This window comes from Moschus berezovskii, chromosome 1 (genome assembly GCF_049115385.1).
Source record: "Moschus berezovskii isolate FMDL1 chromosome 1, NW_MosBer_1.0, whole genome shotgun sequence".
Taxonomy (NCBI): domain Eukaryota; kingdom Metazoa; phylum Chordata; class Mammalia; order Artiodactyla; family Moschidae; genus Moschus; species Moschus berezovskii.
Genome location: NC_142460.1, coordinates 65818986 through 65842709, shown reverse-complemented (window position 1 = coordinate 65842709; position 23724 = coordinate 65818986). Strand labels below are relative to the sequence as shown.

Here is a 23724-nt window from a genome sequence, read left to right as displayed (position 1 = left end):
CAATCAAAATGTCTAGGCACAAAAACACCAGTATCCTTGTTCTTTAAAAGAAAACGCACATTATCACTGAGAATTCTATGACGCTTCTGTGAAGAATGTTTATCACATTTTAGCTATCTATTTATTCTGTCATTATCTCTGCTCACAGGGGTCAAGCAAGTCCTACTGCCATCTGGTGCTGGTAGAAATGTATCAATGGATTCTTCTCACCCCACAAAAAAACCAGGTAAGGAATAAGAGGCTGACTCCCTCACTCAGTTCTGCTCTGAAACTTGTAGCTGCAAGTTATATGTGCTTCCACAAAACAAGTAACACGCTCACAGTCCCCAAAGCATCAGATCCATGCTAACAGTACCTGGGTATTGCTAGGTACATACTAAACTATTTGGGAAAATGAAAAGTGCTTTGTGCACAAATTGAATATTAATAAGAACCTCTAATTAGGAACTTATTTAATAATTACTTCACATAATATCCCGAGGGGCCACAATGGATCAAATGCTGAAAAGTAACCGTGGATTCTAGTTTTCATCATATGCAAGTTTTCCTCTTATGTAGTTTATTATAATATCCTTTCGCCAGAAATGATTTATGTTTCTACTTTGAGATCGTTCTCTATATAATAGGCCAAAATTAGGAAGTGGTAATCTTTGCATTGAATAAGAGCTCTGTGCTTTGTAGAAGGATGCTGTGAAACCTACTCTGATGTATTAATGTCTGGGTGAGACATCTCTATTCTATCATCACAACTCACTCCTCCCTACCCCCAGCATATGCACACTTATGCATGCACGGTGCACAATTCCTAATATTCCAGGAAGTACTTGAAGTCACAGGGCATTTTCTTAGATTGTCAATTTTGCTTGAAGATTATTAAATCAATACATTATGCAAAGAAAGAGATGGATTTTTAAGCTTATAACACAGGACTTCAAAGAAAATTTGGGTTAAGGTGGACTGCTTCAGGAACTTTAGCCTTGTCAGCATTTGTGCAGATTATAAAAAGATTTCTCTCCTCTCTGCCCTTCAGGCAAACCATTTAGAAAAAATGTGCCTTTCCTCTGGGTTGGTGTTCTTGCATGAAGGCTCATGGGTGGGTGAGAGAGCAGAGTGGGTGTGAAATTTTGCCTCCCACTTACAGCTCCTGGGCCAGGTGCCCTTGTGTGGCGACTCTGATCTGCTTGGGCATGGGCTTATAGCTTCCGCCATTAGGGCTACGTTGCTGTAATCATTTGAGAAGTTCTAAAAGTGCTGGTTTAATTGTAATTACGTAATAGTTGGAGGATGGAATGGAACACCTACTAAAGGAGAAATTATATGCTTTACCAACTCAAAGCTAAAATGGTGTAAGAATTGTAGTCTGCAAAGCAAAGGCAGTTGGAGACAATGAAACTCAGAAATGCTACTGTTGACTCTATATGAGAAGCAAAAGATGTTAAATTCTGTGCATTTGTACAGCCTTTCAAAGGGCAGGTTTACTGATATATTTTTATCCATAATTAGAGAATATTTTCCCCATTAACTCATGTGCTTTATTATCCCTGGGTACATTACAAGCACTAATTTAGAAGAACATTAGAAAGTATTACTCACAGGCACTTTTTTGTAGAATCTATTCTCTGTCACCTAACTGCTACTTGTCAAATACTGTATTTTTTAAAAAAACCTGTGATTTTGTAGAGTGACTCCTTATGACCACTTTATCTGTAATATTATCTCTTAGCCATAATCCCAGGTACTCGTCGCCCACTCTTGCCACCCAGACCCATGCCCCCACGAAGAAAGCCTTTACCACCCAACAATGTCACCGGAAAGCCAGGAAGTGCAGGTATGTCAGTCCCATACCTTCCTTATCCCTCCTTGATTTCAGTTTTACTGGTCAACCACCAGCCCGTCTTGGTGTGCTAGCTCAGGCCACAGACAGCCCTCGGCATGTGTTGGCCCCAAAGACCAGACAGTGTCAGTTACAACTTTAAGGACATTCTGGGTGGGTGGGGTGACAGCCACCATCCTTGTCCACCTAGGTCAGTTGGCTTCTTAAATGCTGGGTGCTTGGTGCTGAGATGGAAACTGTCACAAGCTTTCCAACAAATGGATTATTTTGGACTAGACGTTGTGTGCTGCCAACCCACCAGGGGTAATGGAAAATGTCCTCCACTTAACATTCTGTCTCTTGAGACAAAATCCTTTACATCTCCTTGATAGCTCCCCTGTCCACCGGCCTTCATGCTGACCTCAGTATTATGGTTCCAGGGGAAAGACTGGAGACTGGAATACTCTGGGTGACTGAGCAGATCTAGTCTATGCAACAAGGCAGACTGCCTCTCACCTCTAGACTGTGGCGTGTGTTGTCTCCTTCCCATAGAATGACCTCTCCCAGTCACCCGGGACTCTCGTACTTCATCCTTGTCTTAAAGAAGCCTCCTATAGCTCCCCAAAGTAGACTTAACACTGCCTCTCTCTCCTACTTGTCCTTGAAACATACCTCTGTTAGAGCAGACCTCTGTTTTATACCTACTTGTTCATGTCCTTGTCTTCCCCTACTAGATCATGAGCTCTGTGATGACAGATGACACTTTCTCTGAATTCCCAGAACCAAATCCAGTCCTTACTGAGTGAATCCAGTAATCATTGAGTGAAAATATGAGTGAAATTAAGAGTCAGTGAGCCCAGTTCAGAGCAAAGCTTCATCTCACTCCTCTTAAAGGCTGTTCCACTGGACCTGCCAGCAGATCACAGCATGTTCTCCATCTTTTCCCCCCTCTTCCCTCATGTCTATCTCCTAAATATTCTGTAGTGGGAATCAGGATAACACTGTTAAGTACAACTGTGGAAGATGAAACTGAAGGATTTATGAGAAAGGGCATGGATGTCACTCTTTTCATAGGATGAAAGGAGGATGTGGTGGAGAAGCTTCCATGATGTACTAGGGGACAGTGGCCTCTGGGTTGTTTTCCCATCAGCTGAAGGGGGAATCAGCCTATCATCCATGCTGGTGGTACCTGCTTGAGTCAAGGTCTAGGGACATGGCCCCAGTGAGGACACCAGGTTTTCTTCATTAATTGTAACCTGGGGCAGCTGAGACTTGAGCTTCTATAGCTTTCAGGTCAGACTGAAAGTGATGCTCCAGTGTCCTTCATGGAAGAGTTAAGGGAACCTCCCTCAACAGAGCTCTCCTGAAAGGCTGTGTGTCTTCAGCTGCAGCTCCATGGCCCTGGTTCCTGCCATGTAAAACCTTGTTCACTCCCATCAATAAATGTAGCTTTGGTATAACTCATCCAGCCTGTGGGATGGTATAAACACATCCCACTTCTGAGATTAACTCTGGCACCCTCCCCACCCTTTGCTATCCATCTCTAATTCAAAAGAAATGTCTACCTTGAGGAAAGAAAGTGAAAGTGTTAGTTGCTCATTTGTGTCCTACTCTTTGTGATCCCATGGACTGTAGCCGGCCAGGCTACTCTGTCCATGGAATTCTCCAGTCAAGAATATTGGAGTGGGTTGCCATTCCCTTCACCAGGGGATCTTCCTGACCCAGGGATCGAACCCAGGTCTCCCACATTGCAGGCAGATTCTTTACAATCTGAGCCACCATGGAAGCCCTACACTGAGGAGCCAAACACAAATGAGATCAGTTGTACACATCTGGTCTGATGACCATCACAGAAAGTGCATATGGAATTCAAGAAATCAGCTCAATGTTCTGGGAGTTCTCTGAAAACATGCCTTCTCACACATGTGCCTCTGAGCACAGCCTTAGGCTCCCACGAGGCATCTCCACCTGTCCCCCATCTCCAGATCTACTGAGGCCTCTCAGTCCTGCTCTCCTAGGCAGGATGAAAATACCATCCAAGCATTTCCTGCTGGCTCTACCCACTCAAAAAAGCTCCTGCTGGCAGCAGCGCAGCATCTCATGGTTTTCACTTGTCCTCTCACTGGGGCTCACTCCCAGCAGGACCAGGAGCCCATCATCCATGATTCCATGCTGGGCCACAGTCCTTAGGTCAGTCCTTACTCTTTGACTCTCTATCACCTGAGAACAATTCCTTTTCCCATGAAGACTGTAAAAGCTAATCTAGCCTCCACTCTATGACAGATTGTAGCTCAGACGGTAAAGGATCTACCTGCGATGCAGGAGACCTGGGTCCAACCCCTGGGTTGGGAAGATCCCCTGGAGTAGGGAATGGCTACCCACTCCAGTATTCTTGCCTGGAGAATCCCTTGGACAGAGGAGTGGTGGGCTATAGCCCATAGAGTCACAGAGAGTTGGATACAACTGAGCGACTAACACTACTACTAGCCTCCACTCTATTCGACCTGTATTTGCATAGACCTTGGGATGGATCCTATTTGGGAGACCTCCATGTGTTTTTAGAGCAGAGGAGACATTGTTGAATACAGCATCTCAGAGTAACACTGGTCTGGCCACTAGGCCAGAATCACAGTCATTACCTTATAAACCTTTTCTTCTTCCCCCGCCATCTCCCACGCCTATCATTTAATCTATAGTCTGGCCGCTCCATCCTCTTGACATCTTTCATGTAAAACCCCTTCCATCCAGTTTCATTGCTGCTTACATAGTTCTCCTCTGTCCTTGCCTACACAACTGCTTTAGTTCTTGATTTCTCTGTCTGCCACCAGCCTTGCAACCTAACTGTTCACTCTCTCCTTATCTGGTCATGTTACTTCCCTAGCGAAAAATTTTTAATGGGCCCTTGTCATCTAAAAATAATATCTAAATCCATGGTATGCAAGGCCCTCCATGAACTGCCCTTTCCTGCCCACCCCCCACTCTGCTTTCATTGCTTCCTGGCACTCTTGGCTCTCATACCTTCAAATTCAATGTGCCACATGACTTTATGCTTCCCTGACTGTGTTCTTCCTATAAACTCCACCTAGAATACAGCTCTCATGCCTACCTACTGATCACTTTTCCTCTTTATTGGCACACCCTCTAGGAAGGCATTCCTATCTTACCCCCAGCACCCATCATCTTTCCCCATGGACTTGTCTTCTCTGAGACCGTGTCTTATGCTTTCACAATATTTATAATGCTTCAGTATAATTTGGCTTACACATATCTCCCAATCAATCAAGGACACCAGGTCTTATTTTCTCTCTAATCCTGGCATGTAGTGCCAAGTCACATGGTAAGTGCTTAATAAATATTTCTTGAATAGGTAAATGGAGAACTCTGCAGGGCTCCCTACAAAACCTGACTCCTTTGGCTCTGCATTATAGGAATCATTTCATCAGGCCGAGTAACTTCCCCACCCTTGAGGGCAACACTCGGACCTACAGAAGCCCCCTTGGAGAGAATGGAGACAGATAAAAAGCAACCAACAGTTCCTGCCTCAGGAGAAGATCTTGGTGAGTATGTCAGTCAAGTCCCACTGGATGCTTAGCCACAAAGTATCAGAGGATTTCAAATTAGAGAAAAGAGTCTCAGTTCTGGATCAATACATTTTACTCAATTTTATAACTGATAGGGACATTTTAATTTAAAATTACACTTACTTCCAATTGTCTTACTGTGGAATGTGCTCCTTTCCTTTGCAGACAGAGAAGAAAGTGCCAAGATCTTTAATGAAGTCTTCCTCAAAAGATCTAGATTACCCAGTCCTTATTCCTAAATCACATGTCATTCATAACCACACATAACTTAATATATGAATGCGTATTAGCTATTTGGTTGTAATCTTTGGTGGTGGTGGTTTGGTCGCTAAGCCATATCTGACTCTTGCGACCCCATGGGCTGTAGCCTGCCAAGTTCATCTGTCCATGGGATTCTCCAGTCAAGAATACTGGAGTTGGTTGCCATTTCCTTCTCCAGGGGATCTTCCTGACCTGGGAATCGAACCCTGTGTCTCCTGCATTGTAGGCAGATTCTTTACCAACTGACCTACAAGGGAAGCCCAGTTGTAATCTTTAAACCATTTATTACTCTGCAGAACACCTGCAGCAGGACACAGTTAAAGGCCTTGAAATGTGAATAATATGGATTATAATAATATGGAAATCAAAGTTGCAAGCAATTGAGCAGGAGGCATTATAAATATTTATAGCCTTTACTACTTTTTCTTTGTATCATCCATCCTCAGATAACATGACTGACTTTAGCTCAAGTCCAACAAGAGAAACTGATCCTCTTGGGAAGCCCAGATTCAAAGGTACGTATGATTGGCTACAAATCTTACTTTTAAGAAAACTATCTTTGGTGGGTATATTAGTCAACTGTTGCTGTGTAGTAACTACAAAATCTTAGCGGTATATTCTTTTTTTGATGTTTATTTCTGGCTGTGTTGGGTATTCTTTGCTGCATGAACTTTTCTCTAGTTGCGGCAAGCAGAGGCTACTCTCTAGTTGCAGTGAAAGAGCTTCTCATTGCAGTGGCTTCACTTGTTGCAGAGCATGGGCTCTAAAGGCACACAGGCTTCAGTGGTTGTGGCTACTGGGCTCTAGAGCACAGGCTTAATAGTCTTGGTCCATGAGCTTGGTTGCCCCGTGGCATGTGGTATCTTCCTGGATCAGGGTTTGAACCTGTGTCCCCTCCATTGGCAGGCAGATTCTTTACCACTAAGCCATCAGGGAAGCCTAGTAGCATACCCTAAAAAGGATTTATTTCTCATGTGTCTACAAGTCACATGGAGGTCAGCTGATTTAGGATGTGCTTAGCTGGGTGATTCTGTTTCTAGCAGCAGGTACAGCTGGGTCTCTTATGGGTTAGGCTAAGGTCTGCTCCACATCTGTTCATTTTGGTACCCAAGATGAAAGACTAACAGTGACCCAGGAGAAGCTGTTCTAACAATACAAAGTAAAGAGAGAAGGAGTCCAGATATAATACAACAACGTTTCAACCTCCTTGTATTATACCTGCCAATATTCTTTTTTTTTTAAATTATTTTATTTTATTTTTTTTTGGTGACTTTCTCAAAATTTATTTATTTATTTTTTATAATTTTTTTTTCTTTACAGTTAAAAGTATTTTTATTAAAAAAGCACAAATGCAAAGAAATGAACAGAGGAAAATTTATGCAACGGCAAAAGAAAGTCGCAGAGCTAAGCTCAAATTGAAGATAGGGGAAATATACTCTTTCCATGAATATAGAGAATATTTTTGAACCGTAATCTAATCTCCAAAGTAAAGATATTATATGATATAGACCAGTGTTTCCTTTTGTGATCTGTTTTTCTGAAGTATCAGTCAATTCAGTTCAGTTCAGTCGCTCAGTCGTGTCCGACTCGTGTATATATTCATGCAACCATCATCACAATCAAGATAATGAGTACATGAAACACCTCAAAAAGTTTCACCATGTACATTTATAATCCCTTCTCTTCACTTCTCCCACCTAACCTCTAGTCTCAAGGTAACTATATTATAGATTGTTGCTATTGTTTTTCAGTGACCAGTTCATGTCCAGCTCTTTGTGACCCCATGGACTACAGTATGCCAGGCTTCCCTGTCCTTCACTATCTCCTGGAGTTTGCTCAAACTCGTGTCCATCAAGTCAGTGATGCCATCTAACCATCACATCCTCTGTTGCCCCCTTCTTCTCCTGCCCTCATTCTTTCCCAGCATCAGGATATTTTCCAGTGAGTTGGCTCTTCACATCATGTGACCAAAATATTGGAGCTTCAGCATCAGCCCTTCCAATGAATATTCAGGGTTGATTTCCTTTAGGATTGACTCGTTTGATCTCCTACTGTCCAAGGGACTCTCAAAATTCTTCAGCACTGTAATTCGAAAGCATCAATTCTTTGGCACTCAGCCTTCTTTATAGCCAACTCTCAAATCCATACATGACTACTGGAAAAACCATAGCTTTAACTAGATGGACCTTTGTCAGCAAAGTAATGTCTCTACTTTTTAATATGCTGTCTAGGTTTGTCATAACTTTTCTTCCAAGGAGCAAGCATCTTTTAATTTCATGGCTGTAATCACTGTCTGCAGTGATTTTGAAGCCCAAGAAAAGAAAATCTGTCACTGTTTCCACTTTTCCCCCATCTATTTGCCATGAAATGGTGGGACCCAAAGTCATGATCTTAGTTTTTTGAATGTTGAGTTTTAAGCCAGCTTTTTCACTCTCGTGTTTCACTTTCATCAAGAGGTTCTTTAGTTCCTCTTCGCTTTTTGCCATTAGAGTGGTATCATCTGCATATCTGAGGTTGTTGATGTTTCTTCCAGCAATCTTGATCCCAGCTTGTGATTCATCCAGGCTGACATTTCCCATAATGTACTCTGCATATGAGTTAAATGACAGAGGGACGATATATGGCCTTGATATACTGTTTTCCCAATTTTTAACCATTCCATTGTTCCATTTTCAGTTCTAACTGTTGCTTCTTGACCTGCATACAGATTTCTCAGGAGGCAGGGAAGGTGGTCTGGTATTCCCATGTCTTTAAGAATTTTCCACAGTTTGTTGTGATCCACATAGTCAAAGCCTTCAGTGGTCAATGAAGCAGAAGTAGATATTTTTCTAGAATTTTCTTGCTTTTTCTGTGATCCAACAGATGATGGCAATTTGATCACTTGTCCCTCTTCCTTTTCTAAACCCAACTTATACATCTGGAAGTTCTTGGTTCACCTACTGTTGAAATCTAGTTTGAAGGATTTTGAGCATTACCTTGCTAGCATGTGAAATGAGCACAGTTGTATGGTAGTTTGAAAATTCTTCGGCATTGCCTTTCTTTGGGATTGAAATGAAAACTGACCTTTTCTAGTCCTGTGACCACAGCTGAGTTTTCCAGATTTGCTGTCATATTGTGTGCAGCACTTTAACTGCATCATCTTTACAGACTAGTATGCATTTTTGGGATTTCACATAATAGAAAATAATATATTATGAACTTCCTTTCTGATTTCTTTTACTTATCATAACTATTTGATGATGCATCCATGTTGGTATATGTATCAACAGTCTATTCCTTTTTATTGCTTCAGTTCAGTTCAGTTGCTCAGTCATGTCAGACTCTCTGTGACCCCATGAATCACAGCACGCCAGGCCTCCCTGTCCATCACCAACTCCTGGAGTTCACTCAAACTCATGTCCATTGAGTCGGTGATGCCATCCAGCCATCTCATTCTCTGTCATCCCCATCTCCTCCCGCCCCCAACCTTTCCCAGCATCAGAGTCTTTTCCAGTAAGTCAACTCATTCCATGAGGTGGCCAAAGTATTGCAGTTTCAGTTTTAGCATCAGTCCTTTCAATGAACACCCAGGATTGATGTCCTTTAGAATGGACTGGTTGGATCTCCTTGCAGTCCAAGGGACTCTCAAGAGTCTTCTCCAACACCACAGTTCAAAAGCATCAATTCTTGGGCGATCAGCTTTCTTCACAGTCCAACTCTCACATCCATACATGACCACAGGAAAAACCATAGCCTTGACTAGACAGACCTTTGTTGGCAAAGTAATGTCTCTGCTTTTTAATATACTCTCTAGGTTGGTCATAACTTTCCTTCCAAGGAGTAAGCGTCTTTTAATTTCATGGCTGCAATCAGCATCTGCAGTGATTTTGGAACCCAAAAAATAAAGTCTGACACTGTCTCCACTGTTTTTCCATCTATTTCCCATGAAGTGATGGGACCAGATGCCATGATCTTTGTTTTCTGAATGTTGAGCTTCAAGCCAACCTTTTCACTCTCCTCTTTTATTGCTTATGAGTATTCTATTGCATAGATATATAATAATTTATTAAAACTTCATGACATTTGGGTTATTTCCAGCATTTTTACATTACCAGTAAAGTACACTATTCTATGACCATTCATGTACAAGTCTTTGTGTAGACATATGCTTTCATTCTTTTTGGACAAATTCCTATAAGGGGAATGGCTAGATCATATGTAAGTGTATATTTAACATTTTAAGGAACTGCCAAACTGTTTTTCACAGCAGTTGTACTGTTTTGCCTTTCTGTCAGCAGTGTATGATGGTTCCAGTTCCTCCATATCTTTTCCAACACTTAGTATGGTCAACCTCTGGATGGCATCACCGACTCTGTGGACATGAGTTTGTGAACTCCGGGAGTTGGTGATGTATAGGGAGGCCTGGCGTGCTGTGATTCATGGGGTCGCGGAGAGTCAGACACGACTGAGCGACTGAACTGAACTGAACTGAAAAAGAATGTAGTAGTATCAGTGATTTTATTTTGCATATCCCTAATGACTAAGGATGCTGAACATCTTTTCATGTCCTTATTGGCCATCTGTATATCCTTTTTGATGTGTCTCTTTAAATTTTTTCTATATTTTTATTGTGTTGCTTATTTTCTTACTGTTGAGTTTTAAGAGTCTTTATATTTTCTGGGTTGAAGGTCTTTTTCAGGTACATGTTTCACAAACATTTTCTCCCTGTGTGGCTTCTTTCTTAATTTTAATGAAGCTTGCTTTATTGATTTGGTTTTTTATAGATTGCATCTTTGGTGTTACATTTAAGAAATCATTGACTAATCAGAGATCACAAAGAGTTCCTCTGTTTCCTTCTAGAAATTTCTCCTCTGTTTCCTTGTAGAAAGTTTCTACTTTTACATTTAAGTCTATGATCCATTTTGAGTCAAATTGTGTATATAATACAAGATATGAATGCAAGTTTATTTTCTTAAGGATATCAAACTGTTCCACCATATTTGTTGAAAAATTATTGTTCCTCCACTGAATTTAACTTGTACCTTTGTCAAAAACTGATTGTCCATATATACATGGAACTATTTAGGTGTTCTCTGGTTGTTCCATTGATCTATTTAGCTACCTGTCCATCAATACCGCAGTGTCTGGATTGCTGTGGTTTTATGATAAGTGCTGCAATCAAGTTGTGTTAGTTCTCCAACACGGTTTTTATTTCTCTAAAGTTGTTTTGGTGATTCTAGGTCCTTGCACTCATCTCACACACTAGTAAACTCATGCTCAAAATTCTCCAAGCCAGGCTTCAGCAATATGTGAACCATGAACTTCCAGATATTCAAGCAGGTTTTAGAAAAGGCAGAGGCACCAGAGATCAAATTGCCAACATCCGCTGGATCATGGAGAAAGCAAGAGAGTTCCAGAAAAACATATTTTTCTGCTTCATTGACTATGCCAAAGCTTTTGACTGTGTGGATCACAATAAACTGTGGAACATTCTGAAAGAGATGGGAATCCCAGACCACCTGACCTGCCTCTTGAGAAACCTGTATGCAGGTCAGGAAGCAACAGTTAGAACTGGACATGGAACAACAGACTGGTTCCAAATAGGAAAAGGAGTACGTCAAAGTTGTATATTGTCACCCTGCTTATTTAACTTATATGCAGAGTTCATCATGAGGAACGCTGGGCTGGAAGAAGCACAAGCTGGAATCAAGATTGCTGGGAGAAATATCCATAACCTCAGATATGCAGACACCACCCTTATGGCAGAAAGTGAAGAGGAACTAAAAAGCCTCTTGATGAAAGTGAAAGAGGAGAGTGAAAAGTTTGGCTTGAAGCTCAACATTCAGAAAACAAAGATCATAGCATCTGGTCCCATCACTTCATGGGAAATAGATGGAAAAACAGTGGAAGCAGTGTCAGACTTTATTTTTGGGGGCTCCAAAATCACTGCGGATGCTGATTGCAGCCATGAAATTAAAAGACACTCCTTGGAAGGAAAGTCATGACCAACCTAGATAGTATATTAAAAAGCAGAGACATTACTTTGCCAACCAAGGTCCGTCTAGTCAAGGCTATGGTTTTTCCCGTGGTCATGTATGGATGTGAGAATTGGACTGTGAAGAAAGCTGATCGCCGAAGAATTGATGCTTTTGAACTGTGGTGCTGGAGAAGACTCTTGAGAGTCCCTTGGACTGCAAGGAGATCCAACCAGTCCATTCTAAAGGACATCAATCCTGGGTGTTCATTGAAAGGACTGATGCTAAAACTGAAACTGCAATACTTTGGCCACCTCATGCGACGAGTTGACTCATCGGAAAAGACTCTGATGCTGGGAGGGATTGGGGGCGGGAGGAGACAGGGACGACAGAGAATGAGATGGCTGGATGGCATCACCAGCTCGATGGACATGAGTTTGAGTGTACTCCGGGAGTTGGTGATGGACAGGGAGGCCTGGAGTGCTGTGATTCATGGGGTCGCAAAGAGTCAGACACGACTGAGCGACTGAACTGAACTGACTGAACCGAGGTCCTTTTGTATTCCTAGCTAAATCTTAGGATGAATTTTTCAATGTCTAAAGAAAAATAGCCTGCTCATATTTTTATTAGAATTTCACTGAATCTGCAAGTCAGTTAGAAAGCATTGACAGCTGTACACTCTTCTCCTCCTACTTATAAACATGGTATATCTCACCATTTATTTAGGTATTATTCATTTCTCTCACCAATGATTTTTAGTTTCAGTGAAATAAAACATAAAAGTAGCATTTTAAGTTCAGTTTTCTATTGTTCACTGCTAATATATAGAAAAACAACTGATTTTTTTGTACAGTGATTTTATATTCTACAATCTTGCAAAGCTCTGTAGATTTTTTTGTAGATATGCTGGGTTTTCTGTATACAGAACTATGTCATCTAAGAGGAAGGTTTTACTTCCTCCTTTCCAACTTGAGTACCTTTTTTCTTGCTTTTCTATACTGGCTAGAACCTCCAAAAAAACACTGAATTGAAAGTGAGGATTGATATCTTTTTCTTATTCCTTATCTTATAGAAAAACCATTTAGTCTTTCATCATTAATTATGTTGTTAACTGTGGTTTTTTCATAGATGTCCTTATTGAGTTGAGAAAGTTCTCTTCTATTCCTGCTCTAGTGAGAATTGTTATCAGAAATGAATGCTAGATTACGTCTAATGATTTTTCTGGCTTTATTGAGATAATTATAAGTTTTTTCTTGTGTGTGTGTGTGTTAATATGATAAAGTAATTGTTCTTGGATTGTAGATTAACTTTGCATTCCAGGGACAAATTCCCCTTGGTTATAGTGTATTCTCATTTTAATATATCATTGATTTAATTCCCTAAAATTTTGTTTAGAATTGTATTCAGTTGGGATATTGGACTGTTATTTTCTTTTCTTGTAAAATCTAGTCAAGTTTTAGTGTCAAAATAATACTGAACTTTTCAATTTTCTGAAAGGGTTTAGAATTATTATTGCTTCTTCCCTAAATATTTGTCAGTATTCACCAGTAAAGTCATCTGAGCCTCACATTCTCTTTGTAAGAAGTGTTTTACTTGTGATTCATTTTAATTGGAGAAGGAAATGGCAACCCACGCCAGTACTCTTGCTGGAAAATTCCATGGATGGAGGAGCCTAGTAGACTACAGTCCATGGGGTAGCAAGGGGTCAGACACAACTGAGTGACTTCACTTTCTTTTCTTTCTTTCTTTTCATTAATAGGTATAGGAATATCCAGTATACTTGCTTCCATAGTGAGCTTTCATAATTTTTGTCTTTCAAGTTATTGGTCTATATCATCTAAGTTGTCAAATTTATTTCATTTTATTTCATTTTCATTCTCTTTTATTTTGATATCTGAATAATTTGTAATGATGTCACCTCTCTCTTTCCTGTTATTGGTTATATGTGCCTTTTTTCTCTTTTGCCTAATCAGCCACACTGTCGGTTTATCAGTTCTTTTGATCTTCTAAAAAGTTCAATTTTGGGTTTCATTTATTTTGTGTATTATTTTTCTGTTTTCCATTTCATTTATTTTTACTTTGCTCTTTATTATTCCTTTTTCTGCTTAATTTGAGTTTAATTTGCTCTTCTAATTTCTTAAGGTTCAAGATGATTTGAGACCTCTCTTCTTTTTAAATATGAAATTCAGTGCTATAACATTTTCCCTAGGTATTATTTAAGCAGCCTCTAAAAATGTTTGATATACTGTGTATTCAGTTTTACCCTATTCATAATACTTTTAAATTTCCTTTTGATTTCTTCTTTGGCTTATTAGAAGTAGGTACTTAATTTCCAAATATTTCAAGATTTTCAAGAGATCATTCTGTTACTGATTTTTATTAATGACTCCATTGTTATAATATACTCTGTATTTCCTGAGTCATTTTAAATTTATTGAGACATTTTTTATGGCCCAGAATATAGTATATCTTGGTGTGTATGTTTTGTGTATACTTGAATGTGTATCTTCCTGGTCTTAAGTGGAATATTGTATTAGTTTGCCAGGGCTGCCAAAACAAAATACTATAGACTTTGGCTTAAGCAATCAAAATTTATTCTTTCACAGTTCTAGAGACCAGAAGCTTTATTTCAAGGTATTATCAGATTTGATTTCTCATATTGGAAGTTAAATCTTCAACATAGGAATTTTAGGAAAACAAAATTCAGTCCATAACAAGTGTTCTATGAAAATGTCAATTAAGTCAGTTTGCTTGTGCAAATATTGTGCAATTCTTTTATATCCTTTGTGATTTTCTGTCAACTTGTTCTATCAGTAAATGAGAGAATACCAAAATCTCTAGCTCTAATTGTAGATTTTTTTCTACTTTCTTCTTCTTTTATTTTTTTTTTTGCTCCATGTATACTAAAGGTCTGTATTCAGGTATAGACCTCAATTACTTAGGATTGTAATAAACTAATGAATTGATTCTTTATCATTATAAAGTGACCTTTTTTTGTTCATGGTAATATTCTTTGCTGATATGATTAGGTTTAAATCTATTATCATCTTGCTATTACTTTTTATTTGTTCCATCTATTCTTTTTTCCCTCTTCTTTTTCAGTCTTCTTTTGGACTGAATATTTTTATGATTCCATTTTACCTTTTTTGTTGTCCTCTTAGCTATAACTTTGTTTTGTTATTTTAGTGAATAATTTGGGGTTCATAAAATGTGTCCTTAACTTCACAGTCTACCTTCCAGTGATATTCCACAACTTCATAAACAGTGGAATGTGAAGTATAAGAACTTCGCATTAGTACAGCAGCTTTTCTTTCCTGGCTGTTGGGCTATTACTTTACTTTTGCATGTTATACAGATCACACTAAATTGTAATTATTTTTACAATAAGCTATCTTTTAGAGAGAATTAAATAATAAGATAAATATTATGAATAGTTACTTATATAGTTACCATTTCCAGTGCTCATCATTCCTTTGTGTGCAGCCGTATTTCCACCCGGCGTCATTTTCCTTCTGCCCAGAGAACTTCCGTGAATCTTCCTTATAGGTTGGGTGTGCTAGTCATGAATTCTTTCAGCTTTTGTATGTCTAAAAAATATTTGGCTTGTTTCTTTTAAGATATTTTCACTAGTTATAGAATTCTAGATGATTTTTGTTGTTGTTGTTTTGGTTTTTGTTCTTTAATATATAAGGACATCTTTCTGTTGCCTTCTCACTTGCTTTCTTTACGATGACAAATCTGCCACGATCCTTCTTTGTTGTCCTAAAATGTCTTTTCTTCTCTGCTCTCTTTGATGATCTCTAGAAATTTAATTTGGGTCTTTTTTTATATCTTCCGTTTCTTAACTTTTTGACCATGTGGATTATAGTGATAATAACTTTTATTGTCCTTGTCCGATGATTCTAACATCTATGCAAGTTCCAGTTTGACTCCAAATGATTTATTTTTCTCATTATGGGTAATATCTTCCTGTAAGGAATTTATCCAGTTGGGTGCTGTGGTGGTGGTTTAGTCACTAAGTCGTGTCCGACTCTTGTGACCCCATGGACTATAACCCGCCAGGCTCCTCTGTCCATGGGATTTTCCAGGCAAGAATACTGGAGTGGATTGCCATTTCCTTCTTCAGGGGATCTTCCTGACCCAGGAATCAAACCCAGGTATCGAAACCAGGTCTCCTCCATTACAGGCAGATTCTTTACCGACTGAGCTACAAGGGAAGCCCGTTGGATGCTGTATATGTTTGTTATTCCTAAAATATTGTTGGATTTTATTCTGGGGTGCAATTAAATAACTTAAAATCACTCGATCTTTCTGAGCCTGGACCAGAACTATATTTTAGTGTAAGGCAAATCATTTCCCACTACTGAACCAAGATCCTTTGAGTACTCTTTCCAGTACCCCATAAATTATGCAGTTTAAACCAAATTACTTTTGGATATTAGCATAAGCTAAACCTATTTAGAAAATTAAATCAATAGTATCATCCATATCATGTATCCCAAAGATAGGATTCTGGATTTTCACAAAGTCAAACCATCCACATCACGGCTTTCATCCATCTGCTTATAGTATTAGATCAAATATCCTCAAACAGATTGTTTTACTTATGAGTTCTCCTCCACCTTTTTTACAAGCTCAAAAAAACAAAATGCTCAATGTCCTCTCTTTCTTAGGTCCTCACGTGCGGTATATCCAAAAGCCTGACAACAGCCCATGCTCCATCACTGACTCTGTCAAGAGATTTCCCAAAGAGGAGGCCACAGAGGGGAATGCTACCAGCCCACCGCAGAACCCACCTACCAACCTCACTGTTGTCACTGTGGAAGGGTGTCCCTCCTTTGTCATCTTGGACTGGGATAAGCCACTCAATGACACTGTCACTGGTAAAAGCATAGCATGTGGACTATTGCTATGGTGGGAAACATGGATAAGATGATGCTTTGGGAATGTGGTCCCTTAAGTCAGACTGTGTCCCTGGGTGATGTATCTCAGGAACTGCAAGTCCCTGCAGAGTTCTGCTGTCTCTGTGGCAGATGATTTTCAAAAATGTCATAAGATGGGAAAGATCATCTTTGTCCTGGTTATGGTCTCACTGTTAACCTAGCAGATCTCTTAAGTTATATATCTTCTTTCTCCTCTCAGAACTTTTTCTCAATGTGAAGGTATATCTAGTCTTTCCATTACCAGAAAATTACAAATAACATATGAGAAGTTGCCACTGCTAATAGTATTTAAACCAATTTTTCTTTCACCATCCCAATTTCTAGATTGACCTAGAACTTTGAAGCAGGCTAAACATTATTTCAGTCATTTTATGAGAATTTTTTACTTTAAATTTATTTTTAACTGAAAGATAATGGCTTTACAACATTGTGTTGATTTCTGCCGTATATCAGCATGAATCAGCCACAGGTATAGTTTTAAAAAATTATATTCCTGGTCAATTTTCTGCCCATCTCAGGGAATTTTGATTCTGCTACTCCTCATAAAGATGATAATGAAAAATAAGAAACTCTGAGTCACTCTTTGATTTGTTATGTGGGTTTTTAATTTTCCATAGTGAACAAGAGAGTCAGACTAGAGAGAAGAGGGAAGGGTGGGATGACTAACCACCCAAATCAGCTAGAGGATGAAGCAAATAATGTGAGGACATGCATGTCCTGCTTCCACGTGCCCAAGGTGGGCAGATGGAACAGAGGGGCCCACTGAGAGGCTGTCAGAGGGAGTAGAGAGCAGTACGCAGGGTGAGGTGAGTGGGAGATTCAGAAGCTGCCAAAAAGTTTTCCTTGAATAAAGGACAAAACAGCAGCTATTTCTCCTCAAACAAAACCATTTAGTCTGGGCAGCTTCCAGTGTAAGCAGCTAAGTCATGTCCAGCTCTTTGCGACCCCATGGACTACAGCACACCAGGCTTCCCTGTCCTTCATTATCTCCCAGGGTTTGCTCAAATTCAGCAGCTTATCTTTGCTTACCTGGCCTTTTAAAAAAATGAACATATTTTGTGAATTTCCTTTCTCATGCAGTTTTGACTAGTTATCTTTACTTGGGATTATGCCAGTATGTACTATCATCCCAATATCTAAAAATCAATCAATTTCTAAGTATTGGTTATCTACATGTATTAATAGGTTTAAAATTCTCAATCCATATGCAGTGCTAATAAGGAGTTCCTGTAATAGTCTGAGACTTAGTTCTCACAAGACCAAACAATTTATAAAAATTTCACTTCCCTTAAAGATATAGAACATCAAATTGGCATTGGTTAATCTAATATGTCTAATAATCTAATACATATTCACTTGGGTATGATTTAGCTTTTGAAAACAGCAGGATTTTCCTTTCTGTATTTTCCTTTTATCATGATATAAAGGATAGCTTTTTAAAATTATATAAATCTGTAATCTCAAAGTATCATAAATAGGATATACTTTATCTAACCAATTAGTTTTGACATTATTATTAATATTATTAAATGTTAATGAGCTTTTGAGATCTTTCACTAGATACTAGATTTATGATAACAATTTTCATGGATAAGGACCACATCTATAATAATATTTTATACATAGAAATAAGTCAGTATTTAGTCACCATTTACTTAGTTTATATTTAAACACTGAACCATATGCCCCAATGATCTATTTTTTCCATTAAATACCACTTGATTTCAAATATAATCTTTTATAAACCAGTAGTCCAGATAATACAGATATTAATTCTCATATCATTAGAAATGGATTTTCGGGAAAGGATTAAGAAAGGTAACAAAAGAAAGGGAACATATTCTTCATTTCTCTAGTTGACTTCTGTCAGTAATCTTTCTTCTAATTGATAGGCATGTAGTCACCTCTAGTAAATACATCCAAATTCTGATGCTTCTCCATGACCCTTCTACACTAAAGTAGAAATAGCTACACAATAGAGATTGGCCATAGCCTAGATCCTTCGACAACTTAAAGTTAGGTTAGTCATAAGTTGTCATTTTGTGATATGTCAAGAGCATGTGGACATAGATTTAAATCCCAGGCCAGGTATGTTCTAGATAATGCAACTTGAATCTATAATTAGCCTCTTTGAACTTCTAGTTTTTTATGTGTAATAATAATTCCCATTGTTGTCAGTTTGTTGTGAGTGTAAAACTTAACAGAGAATTCATGCAGCACAAATTTGAAGCTGTTAAATTAACATTTGTCGGCAGCAGCAACAGTAGGACTGGCCGCAGTAGTGCCACCATTATTATTTTCATGCTGCACTGACCAGACTATGATGCTCCCAGGCTTCATAACAGACGATTATCTTCTAAGTGAGTTATCTCATCAGGGGGTCAAAACCCGCTGAGGGAGGTAAAAGAGACCATGTGTTCAGTGTCAGTTCTTTGTAGATTTTCTTATATCCTTACTCTTAAAGAAGCTGTTTTTTTTTTTGTTTGTTTTTTTTTTTTTTGAACAGAGGAAAATTTATGCGTCGAACCTGGACTGGTCACTTATGATAATATACATGCTACAATTCCATTCTCCCCAATCATTCCACCTTCAATCCCCTATCTTAAAATAAGAAATATGAACACACGCTTTTTTGTTGGTGGTGGTAAAGTTTTAGAATGTTGGTGCATTTATGAAAAAGCTATTATCACTTTAAAAAACTAAAAAGGAAAGATTCATACATTCTAAAACAAGAATTCTAAAACAAGAATTCTGAGAAAAATTCTAAATACCTTTTTAATTATGAAGGGAACTTCTAGATCCATTTTGAAAACTCCAAAGTTTCAGGACTAAAATCATATTAAATTAACATTTAAACATTACGAATGACCCAAACAAAGATGCTTTTTGAAGGTGACTTCTTTCATGGATAAACCAACTGGAATACCATATAAATTGCTCTTTCAATGACTAATCAGCACTTGAATCTTTTGAACTGGAATCTTTCAAATTTTCAAGTTTTAAGATACAACTCAGGGATAATAAAGAATAAAGACATAATAATAGGTACCACCTGTTGAGCAAAATACTATTAAGCACTTTTCATATGTTCCTACTTTAATCCCTATGAGCAACACTCTTAAGAGACACTATGGACACTTTACAGAGGCAAAAACTGAGACTGAGATCCAGGCAAGTGGCTTGGTCTGTTTCTTTCCATTAAGTCATACAGTTTCCTTTTCTTAAAAAAAAATCTGTTTTGCTTCCATTCTAATTACTCCCTTCTTTTTCTAGTAAATGCCCCTTTATGGCTGAGGGAAAAGTGTAATTTAAATATCTGAATTCAGGATGCTCCCTCTCCCTCTCTTTCCATGCTCTGTTAGAATAGAAAGTCAACTGAGACATAGATTGGGAGCAGAGAGTCTGAGGAAGACATACTAAAAATATCAGCCAGTAGTCTTTTAAAAGCTGCATTCATGTGTCCAGATACAATGGTCATTGCCTTCTAGTCTAATTTAAAATTTTCAAAAGCATGGTTATAGGAAATTATTCTGAAAAGGTGGTCCTCCATCTTGGATGTTTTTAATTTACCATTAAAGACCCTTCCCAAATTAAAATTGGTGATTATAAGTCTCCACGAGTTACCCTATAATTTCAGTTTTATTTCCAATATTATCTCCTACCTTTGGTCTCAGAGCTAACAGCTTAAGTCCCAGTAACTCACAACCTTCCCACTTTCCCCGAAGCCCACCACTTGTGTTTTTCTTCATTTTGACAGAACTGTCTTTGAGTGGGCTTTTGTGGTTGTTGTATTTTGTTTGATTTTTGTAATCCTCTTTGTGATCTCATCACATGTATTAAACGAAATCCCAACTGACAACAAGGAAAACATATTAGTAAATTATATTCTCTTATTCTGAAAGCCTTTCTCTTTTGATTAGCTCTGTAAGTTCATAGACAGCTATCCTTTAGGTAAGTTTATACAGCTCTCTATACTGACTCTAAGGATAAAGTTTCATTTTGTTTTGTTTTAATTCAAGGATAATTATCAAGGGGGCATATATAAGCAGTATGTACAAGATTTATGTAACTTACATAAGCAGTAAGTACCAAAATCTTGTAATTTTGTAGTTCAAAATAATGGACTCTGGGAAAGTATAGTTCATTATATGGTTAAATGTTATTTGCTGCTATGGTTTTAACTGTTACTTGCAGCGGTACCGTGTCATCAGTGACCATTTCCCAGCTACGTTATAAAGCCCTATGAGCAGGAAATGTGCTTCTGCTGAAGCACCACTCCTCATAGAATGTTTCATACAAAACTGCACTGGATTTTCCAGCAATGCCTGATGATCTGACTTACATATCAAAATGATAGGTTACCTATACAGCGCTACCCCAGGAGTGTCATCACTTTACACAGTTACCAGGCCTTTCCTGCTCTGGTAGAGAGAAAACAAAAATGGTCCAGGAGCAACTCCCCAGATGCTTTGGGACCTTCACCATCAACTGATAATCTCCATCTAGAAGTTGCAAATGTGTATCATTAATAGGTCTCAGGCCTTCAATCTCAGTTGCTCACGTTTATGAGAGTGACTTTTTAGGCTGTTAGCTTCAAGAACATCCAGTTTGCCAGAGCATAAAGACAAGTGTCTGTTGGCCTTTTTGCTTTTCAGAATATGAAGTTATATCCAGAGAAAATGGGTCATTCAGTGGGAAGAACAAGTCCATTCAAACAACAAATCAAACCTTCTCCACAGTAGAAAATCTAAAACCAGACACAAGGTAAGCCACAAGTGCTATTACAGGTGAATTCTGAGAGTGTAAAAATCATAACAAAGGAGTGAAATGACATCATCCTTTCTTCTCCATCCGAAGGGAGGGTCTAGTTTGCATTTCTTTCTTTGGCTTTCTGTACACAGCACTAAAGATTCCTAGAGTCATGGTTTGCAAATATGCAACTGACTGGTGGGGATACGAGAACTGACAAGTCGGTCTTGTAAGTTAACATTAGAGCTGGGGACACTGTGAGGTAAAAGGCCATTAATATCAAACATTGATATTAAATACCAACGCTTAGAGAAGGAAAAGTCTACAGACCAGAGAAAACTGGAGTGTATAAACTAGATTTGAAGCACAGAGAGTTGGCTGGCGTGCTGGAAGAGAAGGACAGGGAAACAAAAGCCACATGACAAATGTAGGTAAACATTTGTAAGAGTTAACGCTTAAAATAGTTACAGACTAAGTCCCAGACACAGCATTCCTTTGCTTTGGGGTCTTTTTTATTATAGACCAATGAGAATAGACTTTGTTTAAATGGACATATATTAACTGTTCAATAATAACTTTTCTTGGCATCCCTTATTACACATTGATACCAGGTTGTTTATCTTGCTGTATAATTTTGTGGTTCCTTTTTAAATCTAAAATATGTAATAATTTATCAGTTTATTTTATTGTTGCAAGAAAAATAAGACCCTTAGACATTTCTAAAAATGTAGTAGGGAAGGGGATTTTGGTCTTGTGTTTGTTTTACATGGCGAAATCATCAAATGTATTACTCGAGCAGACTCTCAAATGGATATAGCCAAGTACTGCCTTAATAAAGCCAAAGTGCTAAATTCATTTCTGGACTAAATTTCACTCTGTGGGACATCAGTTTCTTCCCTCAAACTCCAAAACACCATTTGATAAACCGTCCCTGCTTTCTGTATAAAACAACAACAAAAAGAAATCCTGACATCTTAAGTTATAGTACACCAGGCAAATACAGATCAATTTTCCAGATTGAGGAGTTTTTCAAGAATGAGTATTTCATAACCTGATGAAGATCCTCCATGTTGAAAAAGATCAGCAAAGGTGAAACCTGGAACTTCAGCATCAGAGATTTTTTTTTTTTTTTGGTCGTATTTTATTTCTCGTATCTTTCATTGTCATCTGACTGAATTGAATTGGGTGTTAGTGTGACACCAGAAGAGCCTGTTTGGCTCTGACAGCAGGGAGACTCCTGATCTTTTCAGGGGAAAAGGAAGCATCTAATTCATTAGAGATGCTCTGCTGTATGTAAACTATAGTCCTATACTGCAAGAGTAACATCTTTCCATAGTGTGGGGTTTTTTCCCTTAAAGTTCTTTGTTTTGACTCATAATATGGAAAATTTTGCAAATGTTAATTTTCTTAAAGAGATTAGGTTGGCCAAATTAGCATGTATCTCAGTAAAAGCCCATTTGATGATCTTGGTTCTGCTTCCTTAGCCAGATTAACAGGGAGAAGGCCTATTTTTACCATAATGCATTTTAAGGAAACAGAAAAAGAGTAAAGGTCATTTAATTTGGACTTTTTAATAGGTGGACTTGGGCTTACAGAACTTGCTTTTTATTCCATTTTAAAAAAAGTGAGCCATATAGTACACAGAAGGTACATTGAAGGGCATCCAATTTCTAAGTATTCATTCTGTTCTGTTTCTGAATCAGGCTGTTCTCAGGTTTCACAATGCACCTATTAGCTCATGATCAGAGGCAGAACACAGTCATGCCAGGGACATTTGAAACATAACTTGTTTGTAAAAGGTTTGAGTCTGCATTCAGCTAACATTTACCTGGTGCCAGTGATGTGGTCAGCCCTGTGCTTGGTATTGTGCCTACAAACAGGAGTAAACATCTGGCCTGTCTTTGAGGAGCTCCAGGCTTATGGGGCAGACCACTAGTAACCGATTATTGTGAACAGAGTGGTGACAGTTCAGGTAGAAGTCTGCACCAGAGGCGGTGGGAGCCCAAAGTGGGTGGCATGTCACAAAGTCTGGGGAATTAAAGGAAAGACAAAACTTCCTGGAGAAGGGGACACCTAGGTTGAGGGGTGATGAGTAGACAGGAGCCAGTCAGGTGACGGTGGTAAGAGAAAGGAAGGTCAGAGAGAATAGCACGTGTCAGCACAGTGGCGGAAATGGTGTGGTTGTGCATGGTGAAAAACGGGCTGTTTTCACCAGTGTGAGGGACAAAAAGTGGAGAGAAGGGGAAGCAAAGAGAAGCAGAAGCCAAGTGAGGGAGGGCCTTCCATGCCAGTTCTTGGCTCAGATAGTAAAGAATCTGCCTGGAATGTGGGAGACCCAGGTTCAATCCCTGGATCTGGAAGATCCCCTGGAGAAGGGAATGGCAACCCACTCCAGTATTCTTGCCTGGAGAATTCTGTGGACA

General features: G+C 38.8%; 1 protein-coding gene across 18 annotated transcripts in view; it reads left to right on the top strand.

Annotated features, from left to right (window-relative positions):
- ABI3BP (ABI family member 3 binding protein) overlaps nt 1-23724 on the top strand; it is a 306112-nt gene that overhangs the window by 253485 nt on the left and 28903 nt on the right. For all 18 annotated transcript variants that reach the window (XM_055414325.2, XM_088836638.1, XM_055414393.2 and 15 more), the window contains 6 exons: nt 149-226; nt 1724-1828; nt 5242-5370; nt 6102-6170; nt 16283-16492; nt 21208-21316. In XM_055414325.2, coding sequence (XP_055270300.2) covers nt 149-226; nt 1724-1828; nt 5242-5370; nt 6102-6170; nt 16283-16492; nt 21208-21316 — 700 coding nt within the window. The remainder of the gene's footprint in view (nt 1-148; nt 227-1723; nt 1829-5241; nt 5371-6101; nt 6171-16282; nt 16493-21207; nt 21317-23724) is intronic.